Source organism: Podarcis liolepis (assembly GCF_965112155.1).
Source record: "Podarcis liolepis genome assembly, chromosome: 14".
Taxonomy (NCBI): Eukaryota; Metazoa; Chordata; class Lepidosauria; order Squamata; family Lacertidae; genus Podarcis; species Podarcis liolepis.
The window spans coordinates 52,441,464-52,468,036 of record NC_139569.1 but is presented as its reverse complement, the minus strand read 5'-3'; the positions used below and the strand labels follow the sequence as shown (position 1 = coordinate 52,468,036).

Sequence of the window (26,573 nt, the reverse complement as noted above, 5' to 3'; positions counted from 1 at the left end):
AAGACTATTTTAGGGGACTCCAATTTAAGAAAATGAGGGGAGATGGCCCAGAGTTCTTTAGCTGGGGGGGGGGGATGCCAAAAATCACTCACCAGACTGACAAAAGCTGACAATCGCACGCATCAATAAAGCCACAAAGCGTCTGCCCGATTGCCACCAGCAGCCGGCAAGCACACGCATAATTGCTGCAGTGGAAGCCAATCCACAGCACCCTTGCCCCAGCCACCAATTACCCACCAAAATCGCCGCTGACCACTTCCTGCTCGCAGCTGCAATGAATCGCCCACACCCTCTTATATCCATGTATAAGACAATCCCTGATTTTGAACATTATTTTAGAGTAAAAAAATCTCATCTTATACAGAGAAAAAGTACGGGGTGTTGGTGTGGGTGGGTGTGACTTGTGCACTTATTAGTACAGTTTAAACAAGCCACACTGTGGTTCAATAGTTAAACGTCTTGAACCTGCATTGCATGGTCTCCATTTGTATTTCATTAACACCCCCCCCCCCCTTTGGCAAAATAGCCAGGTGTGGACAACCGTGTGCAACAGTCCCAAGAATGCACAGGGCTGAGGAGGGAGCCACATGGGCTTTCCTTGTCTCAACCCAATCAGGTTTCAGTTTACTTCAGGAAATCCAAGGGTGAGTAGCTTAGCAAATGGATTACTCATGCTCTTAAAAAAAAGAGAAAGAAAAAAGGAAAGGGATGCATATGTTTAAGTGCTTTCCTGGATCTGGGGCTAGTTGAAGACCTGAGACTCTTTCCTTCAAGATAAATTCCCAGGGACTGCCCATGTCCAGAGACTCACAGTCTATAATACGGACCGCATGGTTATTTCGCTAGCCTGTTCCAGACTAATTTTCTTCACCTCCCCACTCTGCAGATTGTCGTAGTCCTTCCAATTTGCAAAACACACAACCTCTGGCTACGGCCGTTTACTGGAACTTGGGTCCCTTCTATGTTATTTAGCAGCACCAAGATATCTGGCATGGAAGCCTGATTAGATCAACTTGCGTATTTAAAGTTTTCCACCGATGGCTCCAGTAGCCTCCTCATCCTTCACAGTAGGAACCTTTGCCTTGCTCCAGTACTAGCCAAAGACTCCGTGTGCCTGTATTTTTTATTTTTTTTACGATATCTTTATTGTCATTGTCCCTTGCGGGACATTGTCCCTCTCCCCGTCCTGACTCTGGTGCCATGGGCCAGCCACTGTATTGCCAGCATGCTGGCGCATGGCACAGAGCAGCAGAGGAGGTGGCCTCTGGACTCCAATGCGCATGCTGCAGCTGCCACTGCTACCACCACAGCTGCAGCAGGAGATGCATTCATTGGAGGCCAGATCCTGTGGATTCTGCTGCCCAAGGCACCTCACGTCGGGTCACCTCACATCGCCTCATGGGTGACCCAGCCCTGCTTCAGACTCCGTGTTATGATCATTGCTGGATTCTGGGATCATGACAGGTTTGGAATGAAAGGGCGAGGAAACTGCCTTCTCCCCTTCTCATTTTGGGGGTGGCGCTGAGACTCACCAGAGTTCTCTTATAGCACTTTATCAGCAGGCACACACCCTTTTCATCACCAACACCCCAAAATATATACTCAGTTCCAACAGATTCTGGGAGGAAATAGCAGCTGCCCCATTTTCTCCCAATATGCCTCCCAGAACTGGGAATTTTTGAGGGAGAGGGAAAGTGGATGTCAACCAGTCAGACCTCTGAGACTCAAATCCCCCAAATGACGTGGTTTGAAAATAGGTATACAAAGCAGGAGGGCCTTAGGTAAAGGTAAAGAGACCCCTGACCATTAGGTCCAGTCGTGACTGACTCTGGGGTTGCGGCGCTCATCTCGCTTTACTGGCCGAGGGAGCCGGCGTACAGCTTCCGGGTCATGTGGCCAGCATGACTAAGCCACTTCTGGCGAACCAGAGCTGTGCACAGAAACGCCGTTTACCTTCCCGCCGGAGCGGTACCTATTTATCTACTGGCACTTTGACATGCTTTCAAAGTGCTAGGTGGGCAGGAGCAGGAACCGAGCAACGGGAGCTCACCCCATTGCGGGGATTCGAACCGCCGACCTTCTGATCGGCAAGCCCTAGGCTCTGTGGTTACCCACGTCCCCTAGGAGGGCCTTAGATTTGCTCAAATTCTTCAAAAATGTCACAAAGTATTTATGACTTCATTGGCTTTTCATTGTGCTAAAATCATTATCTTCTTTCCTTGCCCGGAAATATGGTTTAGATGCTTAGGGAGAAAGCAAGCAAGCAAGAGGTCCTCAGTTGCCACCTGCCTAGACTTGAGCTCAAGCATTTATTTTGTCTGGCCTGACTTCAATCTTCTGTGTTCTGATGACAGATTCCTGGTCTCCATCCCAGGTTCCCCGATTCAAAAAGAAAAAAACCTCCAACCTTCTCTCTCATTCCTGACAGCAGTGAGGCAGTGTATGGAGAACAAAAGCCCATTTATAAGACACTGCTATCCCTCCCAACCCTCCAATTTGACTACAAACAAGGGACAACCTCATGCTGAAATTACTTTTCATATGATTAAAAACCTGCCTTGTGTAAACCAATGTATTGTCATCATGGAATGGTCTCTTTTGAACCCATCTCTTCTCAAAACAAACCAGGAAGAACTTTAGCAAGCTCTTCTAGCCTTTAGAAGCATTCTATGCAAGTTCCTCACTTTGCTTATTCTGATCTGAATGCTGCAGCTCTGACCAGGACTGGCTCCAGGCTTTCATGGGAAGTGGGTGGGGCATGCTCCACAGTTTCTATTTCTAATGCTGGTCTACAACAATATTCTAGCAAAGGGCTCTTCATTATAACAGAGCATACTCTGGTTTCAGAGAAGGTGAGATGCCGCGTGCGCAGAGGAAGAAACCCGCACATCCTGGCGTGTTCTCCTGACAGGTTATTACAGCAGAGTGCTCCTGCACTCTCTCACTCTCTCCACAGAAAAATCACAACAGAGAAAAAGTCACAAAGCCATTCATATTGCCATGAGGTATCTATACCTTCCCTCTTAAAGGTTTATGTCCACTGTCATGCTAGACTGCAACCTCTGCAGGACAGGAGGGTGTATCACAACAGAAATCCAGTGTGAACACGATAAAATATGCCTTTGTCATATACCATTGAAGAGTTTACTCTCCTAACATAAGAAGTGACAGGCTGTATTTTGTGTATCATATCAGCAATGAGTAAACATGAAAAAGAGATAAACAAATCTGTGATGCCACCAGCAACATTTAACGTGTCCAGAGGAGGGCAACCAAAATGGTCAAAGGCCTGGAAACGATGCCTTATGAGGAACGGCTAAGGGAGCTGGGCATGTTTAGCCTGGAGAAGAGGAGGTTAAGGGGTGATATGATAGCCATGTTCAAATATATAAAAGGATGTCACATAGAGGAGGGAGAAAGGCTGTTTTCTGCTGCTCCAGAGAAGCGGACACGGAGCAATGGATCCAAACTACAAGAAAGAAGATTCCACCTAAACATTAGGAAGAACTTCCTGACAGTAAGAGCTGTTTGACAGTGGAATTTGCTGCCAAGGAGTGTGGTGGAGTCTCCTTCTTTGGAGGTCTTTAAGCAGAGGCTTGACAACCATATGTCAGGAGTGCTCTGATGGTGTTTCCTGCTTGGCAGGGGGTTGGACTCAATGGCCCTTGTGGTCTCTTCCAACTCTATGATTCTATGATTCTATTCCTCTAGAGATGCCCATACTTCAACAACATCCAGAATCCAAAATTATGTATGCATAGAACATGCTACAGATAATAAAGTTTTATCTCCAGATACATTTTAATATCAATTTGTTGGAGAAATGCCAGGTTTCAGACCCCTGTACTTGCAAATGCTGCTGAGAGGAACTGCAGAACTGCAAACCAATCACCAAATGAGCCCTTTGGCTGAAATCATGAGCCTTAATTGAAAGCAAGATCAAAACACACTGGATTAAACTTTGCACAGCTGGTGTAAAAGAACACCAATGCCCCTTCATCCCAAAAGGAAACATTAAAAAATAAGAACCAACAACAAAGCAAATTCCTAAGGCATTCTCCACACTGCAAGGAACCCAAAGTGAGCAGTCCAAGGAGAACTAATCCTGTTCTTATATTACTAATACATCAGGCAGCGCCTCAGGGGGTTCCTGGTCCTTTCCTACAAAGTTCTGGAATCACTGAAAGAGCCACAACTATTTCATAAGGTGTCCATTTTCTGTCCTTCCCTGGATGTATACAGACTATTGAAATCTGCGTGATTCATGCATGGTTAGCTTTGTTTCTTGCATAGCAGAAGTGGCCGTAATGCTGGCCAAGGTGTCAGGAGGTGTTGGGACTACCAACCAGGACACAATAGTTGGCATAGGCTGCTGCTGCTGCTGCTGTTCTTTGTGTCAAGCCTTCCAGGCTGTAGGTCACAGTGTTACCTGGCTGGTCAACTGCTCCCAATTTCCAGAGTGACCTCACTAAAGCCAACAGTTAGGAACCTCTGGTGTGGAAGATATCTAGGTCAGGCGGGTAACAACTGCCTTCACTGCATCAGACCTATTCTTATTTCTTTTCTTACATTTACAGCATATCCCACGTTTCTTCCATCATGTAGCCTGGCAGTGTGTACGTGATTTGTGGCCAATTACCCATCCAATAACTGAACAGACTGTCATAAATCCCAAAGAGACACTGCGGAGGGGCTGGTTGGATGGGAGGAGTTGCCCTTTGATGACCCTAGGGCATAGCTGTCAACTTTTCACTTTTCTTGCAAGGAATCCTATTCAGAATAAGGGAATTTCCCTTTTAAAAAGGGATGCCCTAGGGGGTGTCCCAGTGGGTTTGAACAGGATGCATTAGGGCTTTGAGAGGCAGAGGAATCACCCCAGGAGGGAATTACAGTTTAGGAGTCAGATCCCAGGGAGGGTCCCAATGGCACAGTCCCCCTCCAGAGCTCTGCTTTGTCCCCTCTTCTGTCACCCAGATAGCCTGTGCCTACTTCAACCCCCGGCTCCCATGCCAGTCTCTCCTCCAACACCCTCTGGCACTGCTGGATCCTGCCCCTAGCCTATCCTCTCAGGAAAGGTCGGCCACTCTGTCTGATTTGGAGCTGCTGCAGCCACTTCCCCCATCGCCTGGGCAAAGGAGACACCAGCACAGGACTGAACAGATGCCTCAGCCCTCCAGAAGTAGGTCCTGTTTGACTGCCCATTCCAAAGGACAGCAGCGCTTGCCACCCTGTGGCACCCCATTTCCTAAAGGTGTGTGTTGTTTGTTGGATCAACCACATCTGGAATACTGTGTCTAATTCTGGGCACCTGTCAGGGAGCCAACAAGGAGAACAGGTCATTTTCAGATCAGAGAAAGAGAGTGGAACACTTGGCTAACTTACAGTTAGTTTCTTTATTAAGGAAGCAAAATAAAGAACACCCAGCGACTTCTAAAGGTTGCTCCTGTCTTGATGAAGCAGTTGTTTGGACTGGCTTGTAGCTCCTCCTTCACTCCCTAGCCCTCTGGGTCAGGCCCCTCTGTCTGCCTATGGCCAGCTCCAAGGGACCCGCTCTGTCTGCCTGGATCTTTGCTTGGCAACATGCAATGAATGTCTTGCTCGGGGAGCTTGCAAGCTGTCAGCAGTGAAGCTATCAGATTGGCTCTGTGAGAGAAGTGCCAAGTCTGACTCCTGTCCCTGCCCTGTGCTGGAGCACTTGCCTGTTTCTCTTCTTCACTATCTCTCAAGCTCCCTGCCTCCAGTGCTTCCCAGGCCATCCCCTCCTCTAAGGCGTGGCCGGTTTTCCACCACCAGGAGCCAGCATCCAAGTCCTCCCCCTCTGTGCTTTCCCTGGGGGACTCTTGGTCAGGTCAGGCTTCCATCACTCCTCCTCATCAAGCCAATCCCTGACAGCACCACAATTTTAGAAGAATGTTGACAAGCTGAAAGGCGTGCAGAGCAAGGAAACAAAGATGATGAAGGGTCTGAAAACCAAGCCTTATGAGGAACGGTTGAGGGAGCTGGGTATATTTAGCCTGGATAAGGTGAGACTGAGAGGAGATATGCTAACAATTTTCAATATCTCATAGAATCATAGAATCATAGAGTTGGAATAGACCACAAGGGCCATCGACTCCAACCCCCTGCCAAGCAGGAAACACCGTCAGAGCACTCCTGACATATGGTTGTCAAGCCTCTGCTTAAAGACCTCCAAAGAAGGAGACTCCACCACACTCCTTGGCAGCAAATTCCACTGTCAAACAGCTCTTACTGTCAGGAAGTTCTTCCTAATGTTTAGGTGGAATCTTCTTTCTTGTAGTTTGGATCCATTGCTCCGTGTCCGCTTCTCTGGAGCAGCAGAAAACAACCTTTCTCCCTCCTCTATGTGACACCCTTTTATATATTTGAACATGGCTATCATATCACCCCTTAACCTCCTCTTCTCCAGGCTAAACATGCCCAGCTCCCTTAGCCATTCCTCATAAGGCATCGTTTCCAGGCCTCTGACCATTTTGGTTGCCCTCCTCTGGGCACGTTCCAGTTTGTCAGTGTCCTTCTTGAATTGTGGTGCCCAGAACTGGACACAGTACTCCAGGTGAGGTCTGACCAGAGCAGAATACAATGGCACTATTACTTCCCTTGATCTAGATGCTATACTCCTATTGATGCAGCCCAGAATTGCATTGGCTTTTTTAGCTGCCGCGTCACACTGTTGGCTCATGTCAAGTTTGTGGTCAACCAAGACTCCTAGATCCTTTTCACATGTACTGCTCTCAAGCCAGGTGTCCCCCATCTTGTATTTGTGCCTCTCATTTTTTTTGCCCAAGTGCAATACTTTACATTTCTCCCTGTTAAAGTTCATCTTGTTTGTTTTGGGCCAGTTCTCTAATCTGTCAAGGTCGTTTTGAAGTGTGATCCTGTCCTCTGGGGTGTTAGCCACCCCTCCCAGTTTGGTGTCATCTGCAAATTTGATCAGGATGCCCTTGAGTCCATCATCCAAGTTGTTGATAAAGATGTTGAATAAGACCGGGCCCAAGACAGAACCCTGTGGCACCCCACTAGTCACTCTTCTCCAGGATGAAGAGGAACCATTGATGAGCACCCTTTGGGTTCGGTCAGTCAGCCACTTACAAATCCACTGAGTGGTAGCATAGTCAAGATCTCAAAGGCTGTCACATGGAAGATGGAGCAATCTTGTTTTCTCCTGCTCTGTAGAGTAGGACTCCAGAATGGCTTCAAGTTTCCAGAAAGGAGATTCTGACTAAACATCAGGAAGAACTTTCTGGTGGTAAGAGCTGTTTGATAGTGGAATTCTCTCACTTGGGAGGTTGTGGACTCTCCTTCTTAGAGGTTTTTAAGCAGAGGCTGGATGGCCATCTGTCCTGGATGCTTCAGCTGAGATTCCTGCATTGCAAGGGGCTGGACTGGATAATCCTTGGGGTCCTTTCCAACTTTACAATTCTAATATGCTATGATTCTTAGCTTGTTGGATCAAACTCTTAGCTTTCTTAGCCATGTATAAACCCTGTTGTGCATTTGAACCCCATTTTGCTATGTAAGCATTCAAGACTTCAGCATTCAAGATTTTGTACTCTGAATTTGAGTTCTTCATCCTCCATCCTTTCATCAGAGTGATGGCCTCATGTGTCTTCAGGCCATAGCTGTAGCTGGCTCTGGCTCCCAGCTCATGGCACCTGGCTCTCTCTTAAGTAGTTCCTAAGCTCAGCACAGACACAGAGAGACCTGCTCAACCATGAGCAGGGCAGTAACCCAGTAACCCAGTGGGAGGGAGATGATTTGGCTGCCATTTTGTTGTAGTTGTGTTCTCATGCTTCTTTAAAGAAATGTTAAAATAACTTCCAGAAGCACAAAAGCTGATGAGTACATATTGCTTCTTGCTGAAATACAAGCTAGCCCAGAAGCAGCAGTGTATTAATAGTAAGCTACCTCTTGCCACATATTTAAGAAACAAAGCACAATTAAGTTCAGTCAAATACAGATACAATGAACCCTGACAGCCAGAACAAGGGTCAGGGAGGGGAGTGTGGCCAAACAGCAGGTCTGTTACATGCCTGTTACAAATTATAATTCTGACTCAAATGCCAGAACAAATGCCCAGAATGACCCTTGTTTTAATTAACAAAGGAAACAAAGATGGGGCAATTCACCTAATGAAAATAATAATTTGGAAACCACTCCATCACATCTTTGTTTGGGGGGGGGATTTATTGTGATTATCTATTCCAACACAGTATTTGTCTTCTGTTTGCCTTTGTTTTGTTTTGTTTTGTTTTGTTTTGTTCTTTTCTGTTTATTTTATTTTATTTTTTGCCTGGACAAACATTATATTGTCCCCTGTGTGCATAATGCTCCACTGAGGACCTCTCCCTCTCTGAGCCCTCTGGTCTTCTAAGTTGCACTGGGAAAGCCCTGCTGAGACTCTCCATTCATGAGGTGAACTCAGCGCTCACTGGGGCCTTCCTAATGGTCTCTCTGGTACAACTCTCTCTTCGATTAAAAGGTCTGTCTAAGTCCTACTCCGTAAGATGCCATAAAGCAATGCAAAGCTTTTGGAAGGCATTTCTGGAGCTGAAATCAGCAAAATGCAATTCTAGTTACAATCCTATGCATCCACTCCAGAACCTCCCGCATCTTGCACCTAGCAATTAAAATTAAGAACCCTGGAAATGATTTCTGGAGATTGCTGGGGAGAGCTAGTGTGGCAGAGTGATTAGAGTGTACAGCTAGGACCTCAGAGATCGGGGTTCAAATCCCCACTCATCCATGAAACTCACTGGGTGACTTTCAGCCAGCCAGTCTCTCTCAATCTAACCTACCTCACAGGGTTGCTGGGAGAATAAAATAAGACGCACACACCAGTGGTGCCACTTGACACACCCTTGAAGGAAATGTGAGATATAAATGTGTGTGTGTGTGTATCTGTAGCATATCCAATTGTCTACCCAGTGAAAGAGAAAAATAAAAAGATGCTCCCAGTAAGAAAGAAAATGGACCAAAAGGCAAATGGAATGGAATGTAACAGGAAAAGTATTTCAAATTGATACTGTACAACCTTAGCAGACCTTGCCAGAAGTCTTCTGTGAGTGTAGTATGGGGGGGGGGGAATTGCTGGAAGTTTAAATTGACACAACTTTTACTCAACACAGCAGATCTTCTACAAAACATCTGTATTATATGCCCCAGGAACAAAGGTATATTGAATTTACAGCTTTGTGAGTATACAAAAGCCAGATTGGTCTTTTTAAATTGGACTCTCCCCGCCAGGTCGCCCACACAAGTTGCTTTTGAAATGGGCTGAAGATGCAGATTTACAAGGCTAGACAGGGCTTCTATACAATGTCTTAAACATCTGTTAGATGTCTACACTGAGTCAAATATGCAGACATACTCAGCTTTCACAGGAGGCTGCGCATTCCCCCACTCACCCAACCTGTTCCTAACAAAATCCCTTATTTCTTCGTCACAGTGATATTATTATCTAAATGACAATCTGCTCCCAAGCAAACCTGCTAAGGCTTTAAGAACTTCCCTGAAGGTCCTTCTCCAGGTAGCCCTGCTCCCCAGAGGATGGCCATTTCAGCAGTGGTGAGGAAGGGGTGAATTTATTTCCATTTTAGTTTCTCTTATTTTCTCATTTTCCCAATCTTCTACATCAGTTTGTGATGGGGGGTTTTCAAGTCCTTATGAAAATTCATCAGCATTTTGGTGCCAATCTCTCTTACTTCACACATTGTTGTATGCAATTTCGCCTAATATACACATTTCTGCCTGCTCTTACTGGTAATAACCTCCCATGTTTTCAAACAGGGGTCTTTCCTAGTGCTTCCTGGAGACTGAACCTGGGGCCTTCTGACTGCAGGCATGTAATCTACTCCTGAGCCCTATTCCAAAAGAAAAGTGGGGGCACAGCAGCCTGCCTGAGTTCTAGTCATACTATTTCCCCGACTAATCCATAGAATCATAGAATCATAGAGTTGGAAGAGACCACAAGGGCCATCGAGTCCAACCCCCTGCCAAGCAGGAAACACCATCAGAGCACTCCTGACATATGGTTGTCAAGCCTCTGCTTAAAGACCTCCAAAGAAGGAGACTCCACCACACTCCTTGGCAGCAAATTCCACTGTCAAACAGCTCTTACTGTCAGGAAGTTCTTCCTAATGTTTAGGTGGAATCTTCTTTCTTGTAGTTTGGATCCATTGCTCCGTGTCCGCTTCTCTGGAGCAGCAGAAAACAGCCTTTCTCCCTCCTCTATGTGACATCCTTTTATATATTTGAACATGGCTATCATATCACCCCTTAACCTCCTCTTCTCCAGGCTAAACATGCCCAGCTCCCTTAGCCGTTCCTCATAAGGCATCGTTTCCAGGCCTCTGACCATTTTGGTTGCCCTCCTCTGGACACGTTCCAGTTTGTCAGTGTCCTTCTTGAACTGTGGTGCCCAGAACTGGACACAGTACTCCAGGTGAGGTCTGACCAGAGCAGAATACAGTGGCACTATTACTTCCCTTGATCTAGATGCTATACTCCTATTGATGCAGCCCAGAATTGCATTGGCTTTTTTAGCTGCCGCGTCACACTGTTGGCTCATGTCAAGTTTGTGGTCAACCAAGACTCCTAGATCCTTTTCACATGTACTGCTCTCAAGCCAGGGGTCACCCATCTTGTATTTGTGCCTCTCATTTTTTTGCCCAGTACTGGTACAGCTCCACAGGGACTTGGGCAGAGAGGTGTCTTTTCTGTCACCAGCTACCCAAAACATTTTCTAGCAGGAGATGCTGGCTTGGGGGTTGAACCTGGAACCTTTTGTGGGCAACTCATGCACAGCACCACTGATCTAGCATGCCTACATTTGTGAGACAAGAGACAAGAGCTCCCCTCTTCCAACAGGCACAGAATTTCACACATAAGGTGGGTGCTCCATGGAGAGGATTTTAGGTGCAGGTCTGGCTCTACCTGTAGGCAGAGTGAAGGGGCTGCCTCAGTCAGCAGCTACTGGGGAGCAGGAGCAGGGGCAAGGTGTTGGAGGACAGAGCTGTGTGCCCCAGGGGTGGCTTGCTCTGCAGCCCCTAACCAAGTCTTCTGCTCTCTGAAGACCATCCTGTTGCCAGTGCTGAAATAAGATTCAGCTGCCAGCCTTATTGGCTTTTGTGCGTGGCATTTGGGAGGTGGTGCTATCTTCTACTATGGCTGAATGCATATTATTTTCTCCCTCAAGTGTGCAGGAACTGTATAAACCAGGTCTGAGTCCCATTAGGGAAAAGGGGAAAGTTTAGCTCTGCCACCTACCTTCTCTAGGTAGTTATCTCCTGGTTCATAAAGCCACAATAGTGAATGGCTTTAGGCTTGGGCAGAATTCCCTTGTGAAATGTTGGTAGTCATACTGAAACCTCCACCCACTCATCCGGCAAATGAGGCTAGGCTATTTACCCTGACATCATGCTTTTTCTGGATTAAAGTCAAAGCTGAAACTGGTAAGAGAAAAGGATTCTTTTTTAACTGCCTGAACCAATATTTGGAACCAGTTTACCTTTTTAAGTACACACTTTTTCTGAGTAAATATTAGCTAAAAACCAAAGTACAATTTGCCATACATGCTACATTTTTCAATTATTCTCTAGTTAGGATCAGCGGGTGAATTCTGAATCTGTTCCAAGACAGGTGCTTTGTTATCTCTGTAAACGTAGTTGAGCTTGGAGAAAACCACAAGATCCCTTATTGGGTCACACATAATGTTTGCATAGCTACTGTGCTCGGGGTGGTAGGTTTGACCTTAAATGTAGTAATAATTTAAAAGCAGGGGAGAGGGAGAATAGATCCTTCTGCTAGTGCCATGGGTGCAATCTAAATCTCACGCATCCTCAATTCAGTCTTGGGGAAACAGAGGCCATAGGTGAGCCAGGAGGATACAGATGCACCAAGTAGTCTGTGGCAGAGAAAGGGGACAGGGAGAGTTCAATCCTGGGCAGTCAAAGGGAGGTTTTAAGGACCCTGGACAGAGACCAGAGAGCAGCTAAGTTGCTCTGATAGGATTCAGTCTCAATGGTGCTTTCTTATACTTCTGAATAAGCCTCTCAGGGTCTGCCTCCATGCTGTGGAGTACAGATATGTAAAAGGGCAGCTCTTGTAAAGGGGCAGCTCCTGGAGTCTACCATTCCAATGTCAATAAATGTTTTCTTGCCAGGTGCATTTCCTGATTACAAAAAAAATTAAAAAAAATTACACACACACCCCAAGCCTAGGCTTGGCGGCAGCCTCGGTGCATAGAACTTTTGGTGTTATATGTTCCACTCTCCCTGCTTCAGTTAATATCCTGGCAATCCCATTTTGAACCAGTTCATTAACTTTATTCTATGGCTATTAATATCCATTTGCTTATCTCCTTCTCTCATTTAATGCCCCAAATTAATAACCCAAAAGTTAAAAATTGTCAGGGCAAGGTGGAATGACAAGTCAATATGTGCAAATCTGCATCACTTATGGTACACAAAGAAACGGGATGCTTTTTGCTTATAAAATGGCAGGTTGTACAGCCAGAATACCCATGGCCCTGGATATCCTTTGCAAGTCCAAAATTATCTTTAGCTTTTAGCAAATCTTCAGGAATTTGTGTGTGTGTGTGTAATAAATCTCTCTCTGGAATTAATTACATTTAATTACATCAACACCTTAGGGCCGTTTAAAACTCTGCTTATCCTCACATTTCAGCTAGTTTTTGGCTGATCTTTCCCAAAGGGTGTTTGGCAGTCCATTTGGACTCCTTGAAATATGTGAGATTCTCACTGACACTGGAACCATTGAAGTGCTGGACACAGATGCAGGAATCTGGTAAAGTGAGACAAGGGCAAGTTTTCCTTGTCAAATAAACACAAACTAATTTTCTTTCTATAGTATCTGCACTGGGCAATTGTTCACATAACTGAGTGTTCTCTCCCAGTTTTCATGCAGCCGTTTTGTCAAATACAACTTTTTTGTAGTAGATAGGTAGCCGTGTTGGTCTGCCATAGTCAAAATAAAAAAATTCCTTCCAGTAGCACCTTAAAGACCAACTAAGTTAGTTCTTGGTATGAGCTTTCGTGTGCATGCACACTTCTTCTGAAGAAGTGTGCATGCACACGAAAGCTCATACCAAGAACTAACTTAGTTGGTCTTTAAGGTGCTACTGGAAGGAATTTTTTTATTTTAACTTTTTTGTAGCAAACCAAGATTCCCTCTCCTATACAAGTTGGAAAATGTCTTCTTAAAGGTATGGGAAAGGGGCTGAAGGTCAGGGATAAAGCAATTGCTTTGCGTGCAGAAAGTCCCAGGTTCCAACTGCATAAGGTAGGCAAGAGCTCTCCACCAGAAACCTTGGAGAGCGATATCAGTCAACATTATAAATAATAGGCATGAAATGTGGTGGGTGGGGTGCTCCCCCACCTCCTTGTGCCATAAAGTCAGTAAATCTCCGTGAGTCAGATGGGGGCCCCACAAAGCCCCATGTCATTTAGCATCTGAACTTTTTGGTAAAGTATAGCTTGATGTTGTCTGATATCTCAAAATCTGCCTGGGCTCATGGGTTTTGCAAGATATGAGGCTGTCCAAAATTCTGCTTGTGCAGCACTGAAGACCTCTGTCTTTTGTTGTTGTTAAAGGGCAGCAGTGAGTGATTTTTTAATGGTAAGAAGCTTCATTTAAGTTTGTAACATACAAACAAACATGTTGCTCTGATTTAAAAAAACAAACAAACAAACAAACAAAATAAAACAGAGCTATTCAAAACTCTGAAAGCTGCTGAACAGCATCATATTGTAAGTCCTATGCGAGGATACAAACCAGCACAGGAAACCGTATTTTGTTTATAAGAAATACCGGTACAGTGGAAAACAAAAAGAAACAAGTCCCAACAGTGCTTGATTTACAACACAGAACACAACTACTTTACAATATTATCACAGGACATCCAGAAATGCAGTCCCTTACATATGTATCTTAAGTATGTATGCAGACTCAAAGGGAGGTGGGAGTTTGCAGCAGGGGTGCCAACTTGAATAAGAGATTGTGGAGGCCCAGGTAAACTCCACCCCACAAAATTGATCACATTATGCAGTGCATACACACCGTTTGAATGGGGATGCCAATCAACTTTGTGGGGTCCTGGCCCCCTCAAATATTTTATTGGGGGGCCAAAGCCCCCATAGCCCCTAGGAGTTGGCTCCTATGGTTTGCAGTATCACTTGATGCTCTCCTCATTTTAGAAAGGTATCTCACCATATTCTGCAAATAATATTGTTTTGATACTATATTATACTACACTGAAATGTTTAAAGGTTTCTTTGATTGCCCTTGAATCTTCCTGCCACACTTGCCATCCTCTCCTGCCACACCCTTTGAGAACCACTGTTTTAAGATTAAAATAAGTTTCTACATGTGTTTTGAAAGCATGTTGAAAGTACCTACCTACTATATATTCCAGTGTAAACAGGATGAAACTTTTCTGCACATTTATTCATTCCTACAACATATTTTTTGCAATTTAATAGGCAATGTTAATGACCAAATGATACAATCAGTCAAGACATTGACATCACAGTCTCAGATTTTACATTCCTCATTTAAACTGTTCCAATACATAATAAATGACTTCCAGATGTAGGGCTTTTCCACCCGTCTTTCTCTTCTCCTGGATGCTTCTCATGTGCTAGTTCATCCTCTTTAAGTATTATTTTATCCCATCATATACCTACATTTCCCATCATATACCTACATTTCAAGGTGGCTTATCAAAACAACAACAACACAAAACAACAACAGAAAAACAGGGCAGGAGACAAAACACATAAAGTCACCCCATTTTCCTTCCTTTATTCATCTACCTGTGGAAAATGGGCTAAAGTCAGGAGGCAGGAAAATCACACCAAAAGCTTATTGCAGCCTTCCACTAACCCAGGGCCCCTCCAGTTGTTGCCGGACTCATGTGACAGAGACTTGGTTAGATGAAGCAGATGGGCCTGTTCTTGCCACTGCTTGTCCACCAGGTTTATCTTACGCACAGCAACCCAGGTCCTGTGGGTGGGGAGGGGGGGTTGCGGTGATCTTTAGGAAGTCATTAGCTTGCACCAGGTGTCCTGTTGGGAAGACCCAGTTTTCTGAGTGCATGTTTTGGAAGCTGGGCAATAGAGGCAGTACAGGATTCCTTTTGGTGTGCCAACCTCCTTGCTGCACCAAGGATTCCCTACCCAAGCCACTTCAGGTTGTGACGAATGTTCTCCTGGAGACAGCTACTTGGGTTGTCCTAGGGGATTTTAACATCCATGCTGACACGACCTTACAAATGCTGCTCAGGACTTCATGGAAAGCACGGCCTCCATGGGGCTGTCCCTGAGTAAGTTTGGCCCAACTCATAGCCACGGACATGCCTTAGACCTGGTCTTCACCTCTACGGATGTTGGTGATCTGACACTAAGTAAAAGTGAAACAAAAGAAGTGCCTTGGTCAGATCACTTCCTGGTGCAACTGGACTTCTCTGCGACCCATCCCCTCTGCAGGGAGGTGGGACCAATTCGGATGGTCCGCCCCCGTCACTTAATGAATCCATTAAGATTGCAGAATGAAATGTGATTGAGTGTTTGGGGGGGGAGAGGCTCATTTAATTTCATTGTGCACAGGTTGTACATTGACAATACAGTGGTACTTCGGGTTACATACGCTTCAGGTTACAGACTCCGCTAACCCAGAAATAGTAACTCGGGTTAAGAACTTTGCTTCAGGATGAGAAGAGAAATCATGCTCCGGCAGCGCGATGGCAGCAGGAGGTCCCATTAGCTAAAGTGGTGCTTCAGGTTAAGAACAGTTTCAGGTTAAGAACGGACCTCCGGAACAAATTAAGTACTTAACCCAAGGGACCACTATAAAGGTATTATTATCAAATGGTTCCAGAGAGTGGTAGGGGATGTTTTATCCCATGTTGATGGCCTTTCTGCTGATGCCCTGCAGAAAACAGCAGCAGATTCTTTCACGTGGGGGCCCCCTGGTCCCGAATGGGGTAACTGTGCTACTGAAAGACCAGGTGTGAAGCATTGGAGTCATTTTGGACTCTCAGCTGTCCATGGAGGCACATGTCAATTCTGTGTCCAGGGCAGCTGTCTACCAGATCCATCTGGTACGCAGGCTGAGACCTTACCTGCCCGCAGACTGTCTCGCCAGAGTGGTGCATCTCCTGCTTGGACTACTGCAATGCGCTCTACAGGGGGCTACCTTTGAAGGTGACCTGGAAACTACAACTAATCCAGAATGCGGCAGCTAGACTGGTGACTGGGAGTGGCTGCCGAGACCACATAACACCGGTCTTGAAAGACCTACATTGGCTCCCAGTACGTTTCCGAGCACAGTTCAAAGTGTTGGTGCTGACCTTGAAAGCCCTAGACGGCCTCAGCCCAGTATACCTCAAGGAGCGTCTCCACCCCCATCATTCAGCCCAGACAGTGAGGTCCAGCTCCGAGGGCCTTCTGGCTGTTCCCTCCCTGCGAGAAGTGAGGTTACAGAGAACCTGGCAAAGGGCCTTTTCAGTAGTGGTGCCCGCCCTATGGCACGCCCTCCCATCAGATGTCAAGGAAATAAACAACTAACTGACTTTTAGAAGAAATCTGAAGGCAGCCCTGTATCAGGAAGTGCACTTGGAACTGAGCACTGGCACCACACCCACCCACACACCCCCATTCAGGCCAGTAGTGCCAGGAGGCAGGCCACACCTGCAAATAAGCCTTGAATTTAAAAGCTGTTGTTTATTTGCGGGTACATCTTATATTCAGGCCAATACGGTACTCCCTCCAAAGATTGACTCAAACTAGGCCAAAGATTGACTCAAACTAGAGCCAGTGTGGTGTAGTGGTTAAGAGCGGTAGTCACGTAATCTGGGTAACCGGGTTCGTGTCTCCGCTCCTCCACATGCAGCTGCTGGGTGACCTTGGGCCAGTCACACTTCTTTGAAGTCTCTCAGCCCCACTCACCTCACAGAGTGTTTGTTGTGGGGGAGGAAGGGAAAGGAGAATGTGAGCCGCTTTGAGACTCCTGAAGGGGAGTGAAAGGCGGGATATCAAATCCAAACTCTTCTTCTTCTTCTTCTTCAATTGCATTATGTAAAGAAATATTTATGGCCAGTTTGGACAACCTAATTTAAGGGAGAACAGGAGGGAGGGAGAGAGACTGTGGAAACAATTTGAAACCTCCCTTAAATTATGCTGTAGATGGAAAGAAAGGAATATTTGCCTTGCTGCTGGAGTAGTGAAAGGTGATTAGGTTGCACCTAATTAAAATGCTAAATTTTGATTAGCTTGTGGCCAATTCAGGCTACCAATAACATTCCCACTGTTTAAAGAGTTCCATTAAAAATATTTGGGAATGTTTTGCATTTTTGCACTCCATCTGTGCTTACAGGAGAAGCAATAACATCAGATGTGGGGTCTGAATCCATTTATCAAATTATTTTCTTTCAGGTTTGCCTCTACCCGCACTTTTTCTGCCTGGCCTCTGCTCCCGTGGTACTGGCGTTTTAATTAAACCACAGCCAACACTATAAAACTATATCACTATGCGCTGAACTGGGCTAGGAGCTGCATTTCATCGGCACCAGTGTGTACAGCACTGAAGCACTGTTTGGTGGGGGAGGGGTAGTTGGAGGAGAGGCAGAAATAAAAGTAACCTGAAAACTAGGCAATTAATGCAGCTAAGTGAAGATTCTGTGGCATTTAAATGCTACACATCAAATTTATGCATGAATCCATAGCAGTTGACCCTCCAGCATTTCAGCAAGCTGCTAAGTAATTAAAACAAGCTTGATTAAAATAAGAAATAAAATTTGCTGAGTATTCTCAGCTCAGCGCAACAAAGAAGGCAGAAGAAGAAGGCAGCCTCTGAAGTACGCCAGCCTTCCCCAGCCTGATGTCCACCAGATTATATTTCCGATCTGGAGCAGGCAAAGGACAAGATGGGAAGATGGGAAGTGACGAGAGAGTGACAGTGAGCATTGTAGATGCAGTAGCAGGGAGCCTTGTGGCAGCGAGGAGCAAATAAAGAAAGATTAAAAAATTCCTATCCGCTCCATTAATAGGGCTTTGAAAAATAAGAAAATAGATCAAGGTCTTTCTTTGTCTTTTTTGCTGCTCCTTACTCCAAATGTAAGAACTCTAGCAGGCTGCTGATTACCTCTTGGTTGGATTACGGTATTGGACTCTGCATGGGGTGGCCCTCGAATGGGAGTAATGAGGAGCAAATAAATGGGGAGAGAAGCTCAATCAAAATGATCAAAGGGATGGAGCAACCTTCCGATGAGGAAAGGTTGCAAATTGCTGGGACTTTTTAGTTTATAGAAAAGGCAAGGAAGAGGTGACATGATAAAAGTTTATAAAACTTTGCATGGTGTGAAGAAAGTGGATAGAGAAAAGTTTTCCTCCCCGTCTCATGACATTAGAACTCATGGACCTCCAATGAAGCCGAAGGTTGGAAGATTCAGGACAGAGAAAAGAAAGTCCTTCATCATGCAGAACATAGCTAAACTATGGAACTCCCTCCTGCAGGAGGAAGGGATGGGCAGCAAGTTGTAGTGCAAGGAGGCATCCTCTCAAGCCGTGGGGCTTTTCCTTCCCCCTGCAACCCCCCCAGTGCTCACTAATGGTTCCTCATCATCCTGGAAAGAAGTGGCAAAGTGGGGGCCCACAGGGCTCTATTCCCGGCCCATTGTTGTTCAACATCTTTATAAATGACTTGGATAAAGGATTGAGAGGCTGCTCATCCAATTTGCGGATGAAACCAACCTGAGAGGGGTAGCTAATGCCTCAAAGGACAGAATCGGGATTCAAAATGACCTTAACAGATTGGAGAACCGAGCCCAAGCTAACAAAATGAATTTCAGTAGGGGCAAATGTAAAGTTCTGCACTTAGGCAGGAAGAACCAGATGCACAAATATAAGATGGAGGACACCTGGCTTACTAGAAGTCCATATGAAAAGGATCTAGGGGTCTTAGTGGACCACAAGCTTAGCATGGGTCAATAGTGTGATCCCGCAGCAAAAAAACAACAACAACAACAACTAAGATTGCATCCACAGAAATTTAGTGTCCAGGTCAAAGGAAGTAATAGTCCCATTGTCAGAGCCGCTTCCAGGTCCCAGCTCACAGAGGACCACGCTAGCCGGCAGTACTGTACAAAAGTCTTTATTGAGTTACAGTTTCCATTTCAAAGCCGCAGCGCGCAGCTCTACGTCTTAGAAGCTAGACCGGCGAAGCTCCGTCTGAGTCTCCGCCCCCTGTACACCAACTTAATACTCTCGCCTTGCTCCACCTCTTCCTTCTTTCCTTTCTCCTCTGGGTCCCTCTACCCCCCGTGGTCTCTTCCTTCCTGGACTCTTCTGACGCTGACCCCCCCGACTCTTCTCCCTCTTTGCGGCGGGCTTTAGGACCTGGCTCTCTATCCGGGCTGCTTACTGCGCCGCCTTCCTGTGCATTTGAACTTGGCGCGCGCACGCAGCCTTCAACCTTCCTCTTGACCGTTTCCTCGCTCCCCGATGGAGGTGTGGCCAGTCCTGACTCCTGTCCTCCCTCTTGCGGAGAGCCGCCCGATCCCGATACCTGGGACTCCTCCCCCCTGCTGCGCTCTGGTGGGGACGCTGGTCCCGATTTCCAACTGCTGCTCTCTGAACCCCCTCTGGTCCCTTCTTCCTGGGGTGTTCCCCTAGGCGCCCCCCTTGCTCTGACCACTGGCGCCCCTTTCTGAGAATCTTCCGACTCACTGGAAAGACTCGGAGATCTCGGTCCGCTGTCGTCGCTCATATTACCTTCGGATTCCTCCCCCTCGCTGTCTGTTTCCTCCCTTCCCTGTGTCTCTGCTCCTGAACCCCTGACACCCACTCTCTTCTGCCTTGGTCAGACCACACCTGGAATACTGTGTCCATTTCTGGGCTCTACAATTTAAGAAGGATGCTGACAAGCTGGACCATGTGCAGAGGAGGGAGACCAAGAGGATCAAGGGTCTGGAAACCAAGCCTTAGGAGGAGCAGTTGAAGGAACTGGGTATGTTTAGCCTGGAAAAGAGGAGACTGAGAGGAGATAGGATAGCTATCTTCCAATATCTCAAGGGCTGTCACATGGAAGTGGGAACAAGCTTGTTTTCTGCTGCTCCGGAGGGCAGGACGTGAACCAATGGCTTCAAGTTACAAGAAAGGAGATTCCGACTTAACAAAAGGAAAACGCTTTCTGACAGAAAGAGCTGTTTGATAGTGGAACAGTCTCCTTTGGGAGGATGTAGACTCTCCTTCCTTGGAGGTTTTTAAGCAGAGCTTGGATGGCCATCTGTCATGGGTGAAATTCCTGCTTTGCATGGGGTTGGACTAGATGACCCTTGGGGTTACTTGCAACTCTACAATTCTATGAGTCTATGATTCTTGCACAAGCAAGCAGACATCATTGAATGTTGTCCATCTAAAATAGTTGTTTGGTTCTGAGTATGAATTAATGCATGGAAGCCTGTGGAGAGCCAATCCCCCTCCCACAAAGGCTTTTGCTGTTATTGCCAATGGTTAATTACAGAACCTTCCCAGAATCTCTAAGCACTCCCAAACTTTAATTAAGCTTCTAATCACCTTTCTTTTTTTAAAAAAAGAAGGGAGCTCTGTGGCCAGGTGGGGGTGGAGGGTAGAGAGTTTTTGACGGCCATCTGTCATGGATGCTTTAGCTGAGATTCCTGCATCGAAGGGGGTTGGACAAATGACCTTTGTGGTCCCTTCCAACGCTACAAGTCTATGATTCTATGAAATATCTTGACCTGACCTGAGTTAATTAATGACAAATCACAGAACTGTTCAGTTGAAAGGAAGCCCAGGGATCATCTAGTCCAATCTTGCAATGGAATGAATGGAGAGGGGAGAGGAGGTTCTCCCCCTGCTAACTAATGTACTAACCTAGTAAAGACATGCTGTTCTTCCCCCCCCCCAAATCAAATTACATAATAAAACGTACTGTATATTAAGTACTTGAAAAACTAACCACTTATTTTTTAATGCAGTGGGATATCAATCAATCTAGCTATCTATTTGCTGAAATTAAGGCCTCCTCTCTTGTCCCTCCTCCAATACAGAGCAAAAAGGAATACATCGTTCAGCAGCTTTATTTTGGGTTGGAAACATTATAATTAAAGCCTTAAATGGAATGAAAACAAATCAAAACTGAGGTCATCCTGTGAGAAATGGAATTGCAGGGAAAGCTCCCACTTTTTGGTTACCCCTTATGTTCATGAAAAGACCACCCAAGGAACATTTCTTCTAAGAAATTGCCTAGATAAATAAATGGGGGGGGAGGAGTTTTACATGCAACATTTAAAAAAAAAAAAACACCACTTGGATGGCCACAGCGAGGGTGACATTTCTCAGCATCAATCATCAAAACACAAATCCAAAGTAGGAATGGGACAAAATCCTTAATCAGGTCAGAATTACACCAGGGAAACCAAATTATTTCCTACAAAAAATGAGAAATGGTTCTGTTTATTCTGAGCTGAATAATCCAGAATATTATCAGCAGCAGTTTCACCTAATTTATGCTTTTTTGTAAAGAATTTCCCTAACACACTTTGGTATGTTATTTTCACTAACTTGTGCACATCTCACCCCCCATTATACACAACTTTGTGCACATTACTCTGCTGGAGAACTCCTTTGCAAAATTCAGCAAAGTGTGAATTTCAAAGGAATCCCCTTCCTCTCTACCACCAGCTTAGCTGGTTTCTTCCTGCTGTGGTACCAATCAGTTCTCTCCCCCAAGGTATCAGTGCCTGCCATATATTGCCCAACCCTACAGCGGAGCAACCCCCATACCACTTTGGTTCAAGCAAGCGGGCTTCCTCAGAGGCACATGCACGCAGGCAGAGAGACCCTGAGAAGGTGCTTGCCCCTCTCAGGCTCCATGCACCTGCCTTCGCATCTGCTTTTGCCTGAGTGGATTGGCTGCCTCTTTCCTCTTTCCTCCAGGAGTGACCAAACAGGAGGAAGAGGCAGCCTGCCTGCCCAAGAGAAGGTGGAGACAAAGACAGGCAGGTGAATGGAGCCTGATGGTTCCGGGCAAGCACCTTCTTGGGCTCCGTCTGCCTGCCTGCCCTTTTGCCATCTGCAAGCAATTTAAGAGGGCAATACATCTCAGTTCCCTGGCCACTGCCAGCATAGCGCAGGCAGGCAGGCAGGAGTGAGGTGCATTACGCTGGCGGTGGCTGGGGAACTGAGGTGTATTGCCAACTCAAAACGTCTGAAACTAGTCACACGATCTGAATGACATACTGGTTTCAGATAATTTATCAAAGTATTGCCCAGCTCTAGTGTTTGAAGTGGGAGTCAGGACAGGTTGGAAGAAAAATCCTTCCTTGGGAGGAAGAGAATATTTCAATCCAACCCATTGCACATTAGTGGTACCTCTGGTTAAGAACTTACCGTATTTTTCGCTCTATAGGATGCACTTTTCCCCCTCCAAAAATTAAGGGGAAATGTGTGTGCATCCTATGGAGCGAATGCAACACGAAGCCTCCAAAGCGCAGAGGGAGCGCTCCCTCCGTGCTCCGGAGGCTTCAGGGATAGCCTCCTGAAGCCTTTGGAGTGCAGCACAAGTTCCCGCTGCACTCCAGAGGCTTCGGGTTGTTTTCTCTGAAGCCTGGAGAGCGAGAGGCGTCAGTGTGCACCGACTCCTCTCGCTCTCCAGGCTTCAGGGATAGCCTCCTGAAGCCTTTGGAGCGCAGCACAAGTTCCCGCTGTGCTCTGCAGGCTTCGGGTTCCTTTTGCTGAAGCCGGGAGAGCAAGACTCTCCTGGCTTCAGCAGAGAGGGAGGGTTGTGCGGCGCCCCTTCAGCCAAGCGGGAGGAGAAATGGAAGGGGCTCCGTTTCTCCTGCCGCTTCGCTGAAGGGGCGCTGAACGGGGGGAGGGAGTTTTTTTTTCTTGTTCTCCCCCTCTAAAACAAGGTGCGTCCTATGGTCGGGTGTGTCCTATAGAGCAAAAAATACAGTAATTCGTTCCATAGGTCTGTTCTTAACCTGAAACGGTTATTAACTTGAAGTACCACTTTAGCTAATGGGGCCTCCCGCTGCCGCTGCGCCGCTAGCACGCGATTTCCGTTCTTATCCTGGGACAAAGTTCTTAACCTGGAGCAACCACTTCCTGGTTAGCAGAGTTTGTAACCCGAAGCATCTGTAAGCCGAGGTACCACTGTAATGGGCAATTCAATAAACCAAGCATTGCAATTACAATAAGTAACCAATACTTAGAAGACTGAAAATAAATCTAAGACATTTCTTAATAGCATCTTCTATGCCTGCTTATTTTTAAAAAAGAAAAATGGACTAATTAATCTCAAAATTGTTAACCGGCCCTCTGCTGTCAATTCTAACCAAGTTAGCCAGTTTATAACATACAGAACCTATGAAGGTTTCCAGATAATAGGTATTATTGTTGATGCCTCCAGTCCTACCATCTCACTGTAATTCCATCCCCACCTCAACTTGTATTTAACATTAACTCTATAGATCTCCCCCTTTGATATTCCCCCTCATTAGGATAAGGCTTCCCAAATGCCAAAAACAAAACTATAATTATTAATTTTATTTTTCTTTCAAGAGCAGTTACAACTGCCCTATGCTAAGTCACTGACCCAGCAGACTGTTGTCCCAGGGGAGACACTTTGAATAACGAGGTCCAATGCCCTTGTCATTTCATGGGATCATTCTGATTTATGGCCCATTAAAACCTAAATGGTAGTTCATTAGCAAGTGTATTACATTAATGAATGGAAATGGTGTCCCTCAAAGCAGAGCTGCAATCTACAGGTGAGCTTTTAAGACCTTGGGATGGAAAATGGGCATGCAAAGGGTCCATTTCCTTCCCCACCAGGTGTTCTGCTTTGGATATTGCTAGCTGAAAATCACTCCTTTCCTGGGGCCATTAGTTTCACATTAAAGGGTCAGGGACTTTGGGGAGACTTTTGTTTTGTCTTTTGTTTTGTTTTTGATAGAAAGTAAGGAAGATGTTTTTATTATGGAAGATAAGAGACTCATATTCAACATCGGTTAATGAGTCACAGCATCCGTAATTACGCTCAGGCTAGTTAGGTAAGGTGAAACCAGCAGTCCAAGTTTAAGGAGTCTAAGATCAAGGTGGGGGGGTCAAGGCAGGGGGGGGGTCAGAACTGCATGGTAGGAACAGAGCTGTCCCAATGGGTTGGCATACCCACCCACTAAGCTTTTGGAGGGTTGGGAGAAATTCACATATTGGGATGAATGGTTTTCCATGATAAGATATGAGGTGGCAGAGGGTTGAAGTCTTTTTAATATTATTTTACTATTCTGTACATCTAAAAGCACAATACTGTTAAATGTTGATCTGACATCAAAGATGGCTTTCCCCAGTGCAACATGATGGATTTATGCATGTGTGCTTTTATAGAAGAAAATCCTTAATAATGTGCCAGGTGTGCTGTGTGATACTGCCAAGACCATGTGCAAGACCCCACTTTTAATTATGTAGAAGTTAAATCTCTGCAATGGCTACCCCCCAAATTGCTGCACCATATAAATGATGGGACACAATGGTGCTTCTAACAAATGATGGCCCTCAGTAAAGGTGAGCTTCATTATAGACTACAGTGAGCAGGCTGCTGAGGCTGAAATTGCCTCCATGTGGGTATGCCATAAGTTATTTTCAGAGAAATAGAGCCTGAAATGTTTGAATGGATGGCACTGTTCAATCCTGTGAACAGCCAGAGCCAATTTACATTGCTCATGCTTCTTGGCAAACACAACAGCTTCAGCCTTGCTGTAATGAATTAACAGGACTTCCTGCTTCCAATAAATTCCGAATTTAGTAAGTAAATGCCTATTTGAGTTGATGATAGTTTAAAAGCTTTGCTGCCACTTAAAGTGAAGACAGTGCAACAGTAGGGAAGCCCAGCGGCATTCCTCATTGAGAATGACCCTGTGGGAATGATGCTATGTCATGACTGGTCATTTGGGGCAGCCATTCATTTTTACCAAGAATATCACATGGAGTGATGCTATGTTGTAGGTTTCCACAGGGCTAGAGCAGCCTTTCTCAAACTTGGGTCTCCAAATGTTATTGGATTATCTCTGACCATTGGTCCTGGTAGCTAGGGATGATGGGCATTGTAGTCCAACAACATCTGGGGACCCAAGTTTGAAATAGCGTGGGCTAGAGGAAACACCCACCCACTGAAGGCCATTCTCCCAGTCTCTAAGCTGAGGTAGCCAATGTGGTACCTACCAGATAGTTGTTGGATTACAGCTCCCATCATTCCTGGCCATTGGTCATGCTGGCTAGGGCTGTTGGAGCTCAGCAATTCTGGGAGTGCAACATGTTAGCTATCTGTCCTCTGTGCACACCACAGGAACATAGGGAGTTATAGTGAGTCAGACCAGCTATCCATCTAGGTCAACATCATCAACACAGACTGATGAGTCTTTTCCAGCTCCACTTGGAGATTAAACCTGGGAGCTTTTGCATGCAAAGCATGTGCTCTACCACTAAGCTACTATCACACCAAGAAAGAAAACAATACTGAAGACTTACAGAGTTGCAAGTGCCATTTCTCTGAACAGAAATCCATTCTTTTTAGCCAAATGGAGTCACAGGCCACCTGTTGCATACAGACAAAGCCCTCCATTCCACCCAAGAACTCTCTGCATGCACTGTACAACAGCAGCACAATGTTCCCACATGCCATCAAGACAGCAAACCTCCCCAGCATAAGGTGCTCAACCATAACCCATCCTGCATAATGAAACCTCGAATTATTCTATCCATTAATGAACATAGTCAGGATAATCAGTTACTTTTCATCCTGAACAATTGTGGTGAAAGCTCACTGAATGGAAGTGTCTTCTGGCAAAGAAAAGCCTTCTTTGGTCTCACAAGTCTGATTTCAGCCTGCCTGAGAGCTCTGGCTACACCACCTATTTCTCAAGGCTGGCTTTTCAGTTTAATAGAAGTACAAACTCCTTGACCTTAACTGGTTTCCGCAAAGACAAACCAAAGTTGATTGGCGCACTGTGTTCTTCCGCCTACATCTTTCATGAAAAGACTCCAGGGAGACATCTCAATGAATTTCAGCAGCTGCTATCAAATTCATTGGAGAAGCATGCTAATCTGAGAATAATTAAGCCATGTTTGTTTTCCCACACACACTTATAAAGGCAGACAATCGTCTTAAGGCCTCCTGTAACAAGCTGAGATTTGCAATCTCCCCAGCTGGGTCTGACTCTTTCCACGAGGGTATTGTTGTTCCGGGCTCTGCATTCACTCTCTGTGTGCAGCAAATCATATCTTCAAACAGGTCGGAGAGGCGAGGATTTCCGACAGCCAATGAGAGCCAATAATTCTCCTCCCCTGAAAATCATTCTTTTCAAAGCCAAGACAATTAAAAAAAGGTGCGTCTTGTCCCTCAAACTTTGGAATGGATGAGAAGGCCTTTCAACATACAATGTTAACAGAAAACCAAATACCAGATTCCTTTGTCATTTCATAAATTAAAGAGTGACACTGTCTCTGTCTTGTTGC

The 26,573-nt window shown here is 45.7% G+C and overlaps 1 protein-coding gene across 1 annotated transcript in view; it reads right to left on the bottom strand.

The window, feature by feature from the left end:
* Nucleotides 1-10,708: 10,708 nt before the first annotated feature.
* The window catches only part of LOC310693582 (thrombospondin type-1 domain-containing protein 4-like), a 252,516-nt gene continuing 236,651 nt past the window's right edge, over nucleotides 10,709-26,573 (bottom strand). Inside the window, exon 8 of the mRNA XM_083475940.1 lies at nucleotides 10,709-11,468. Coding sequence (XP_083332066.1) covers nucleotides 11,457-11,468 — 12 coding nt within the window. The 3' untranslated portion in view covers nucleotides 10,709-11,456. The remainder of the gene's footprint in view (nucleotides 11,469-26,573) is intronic.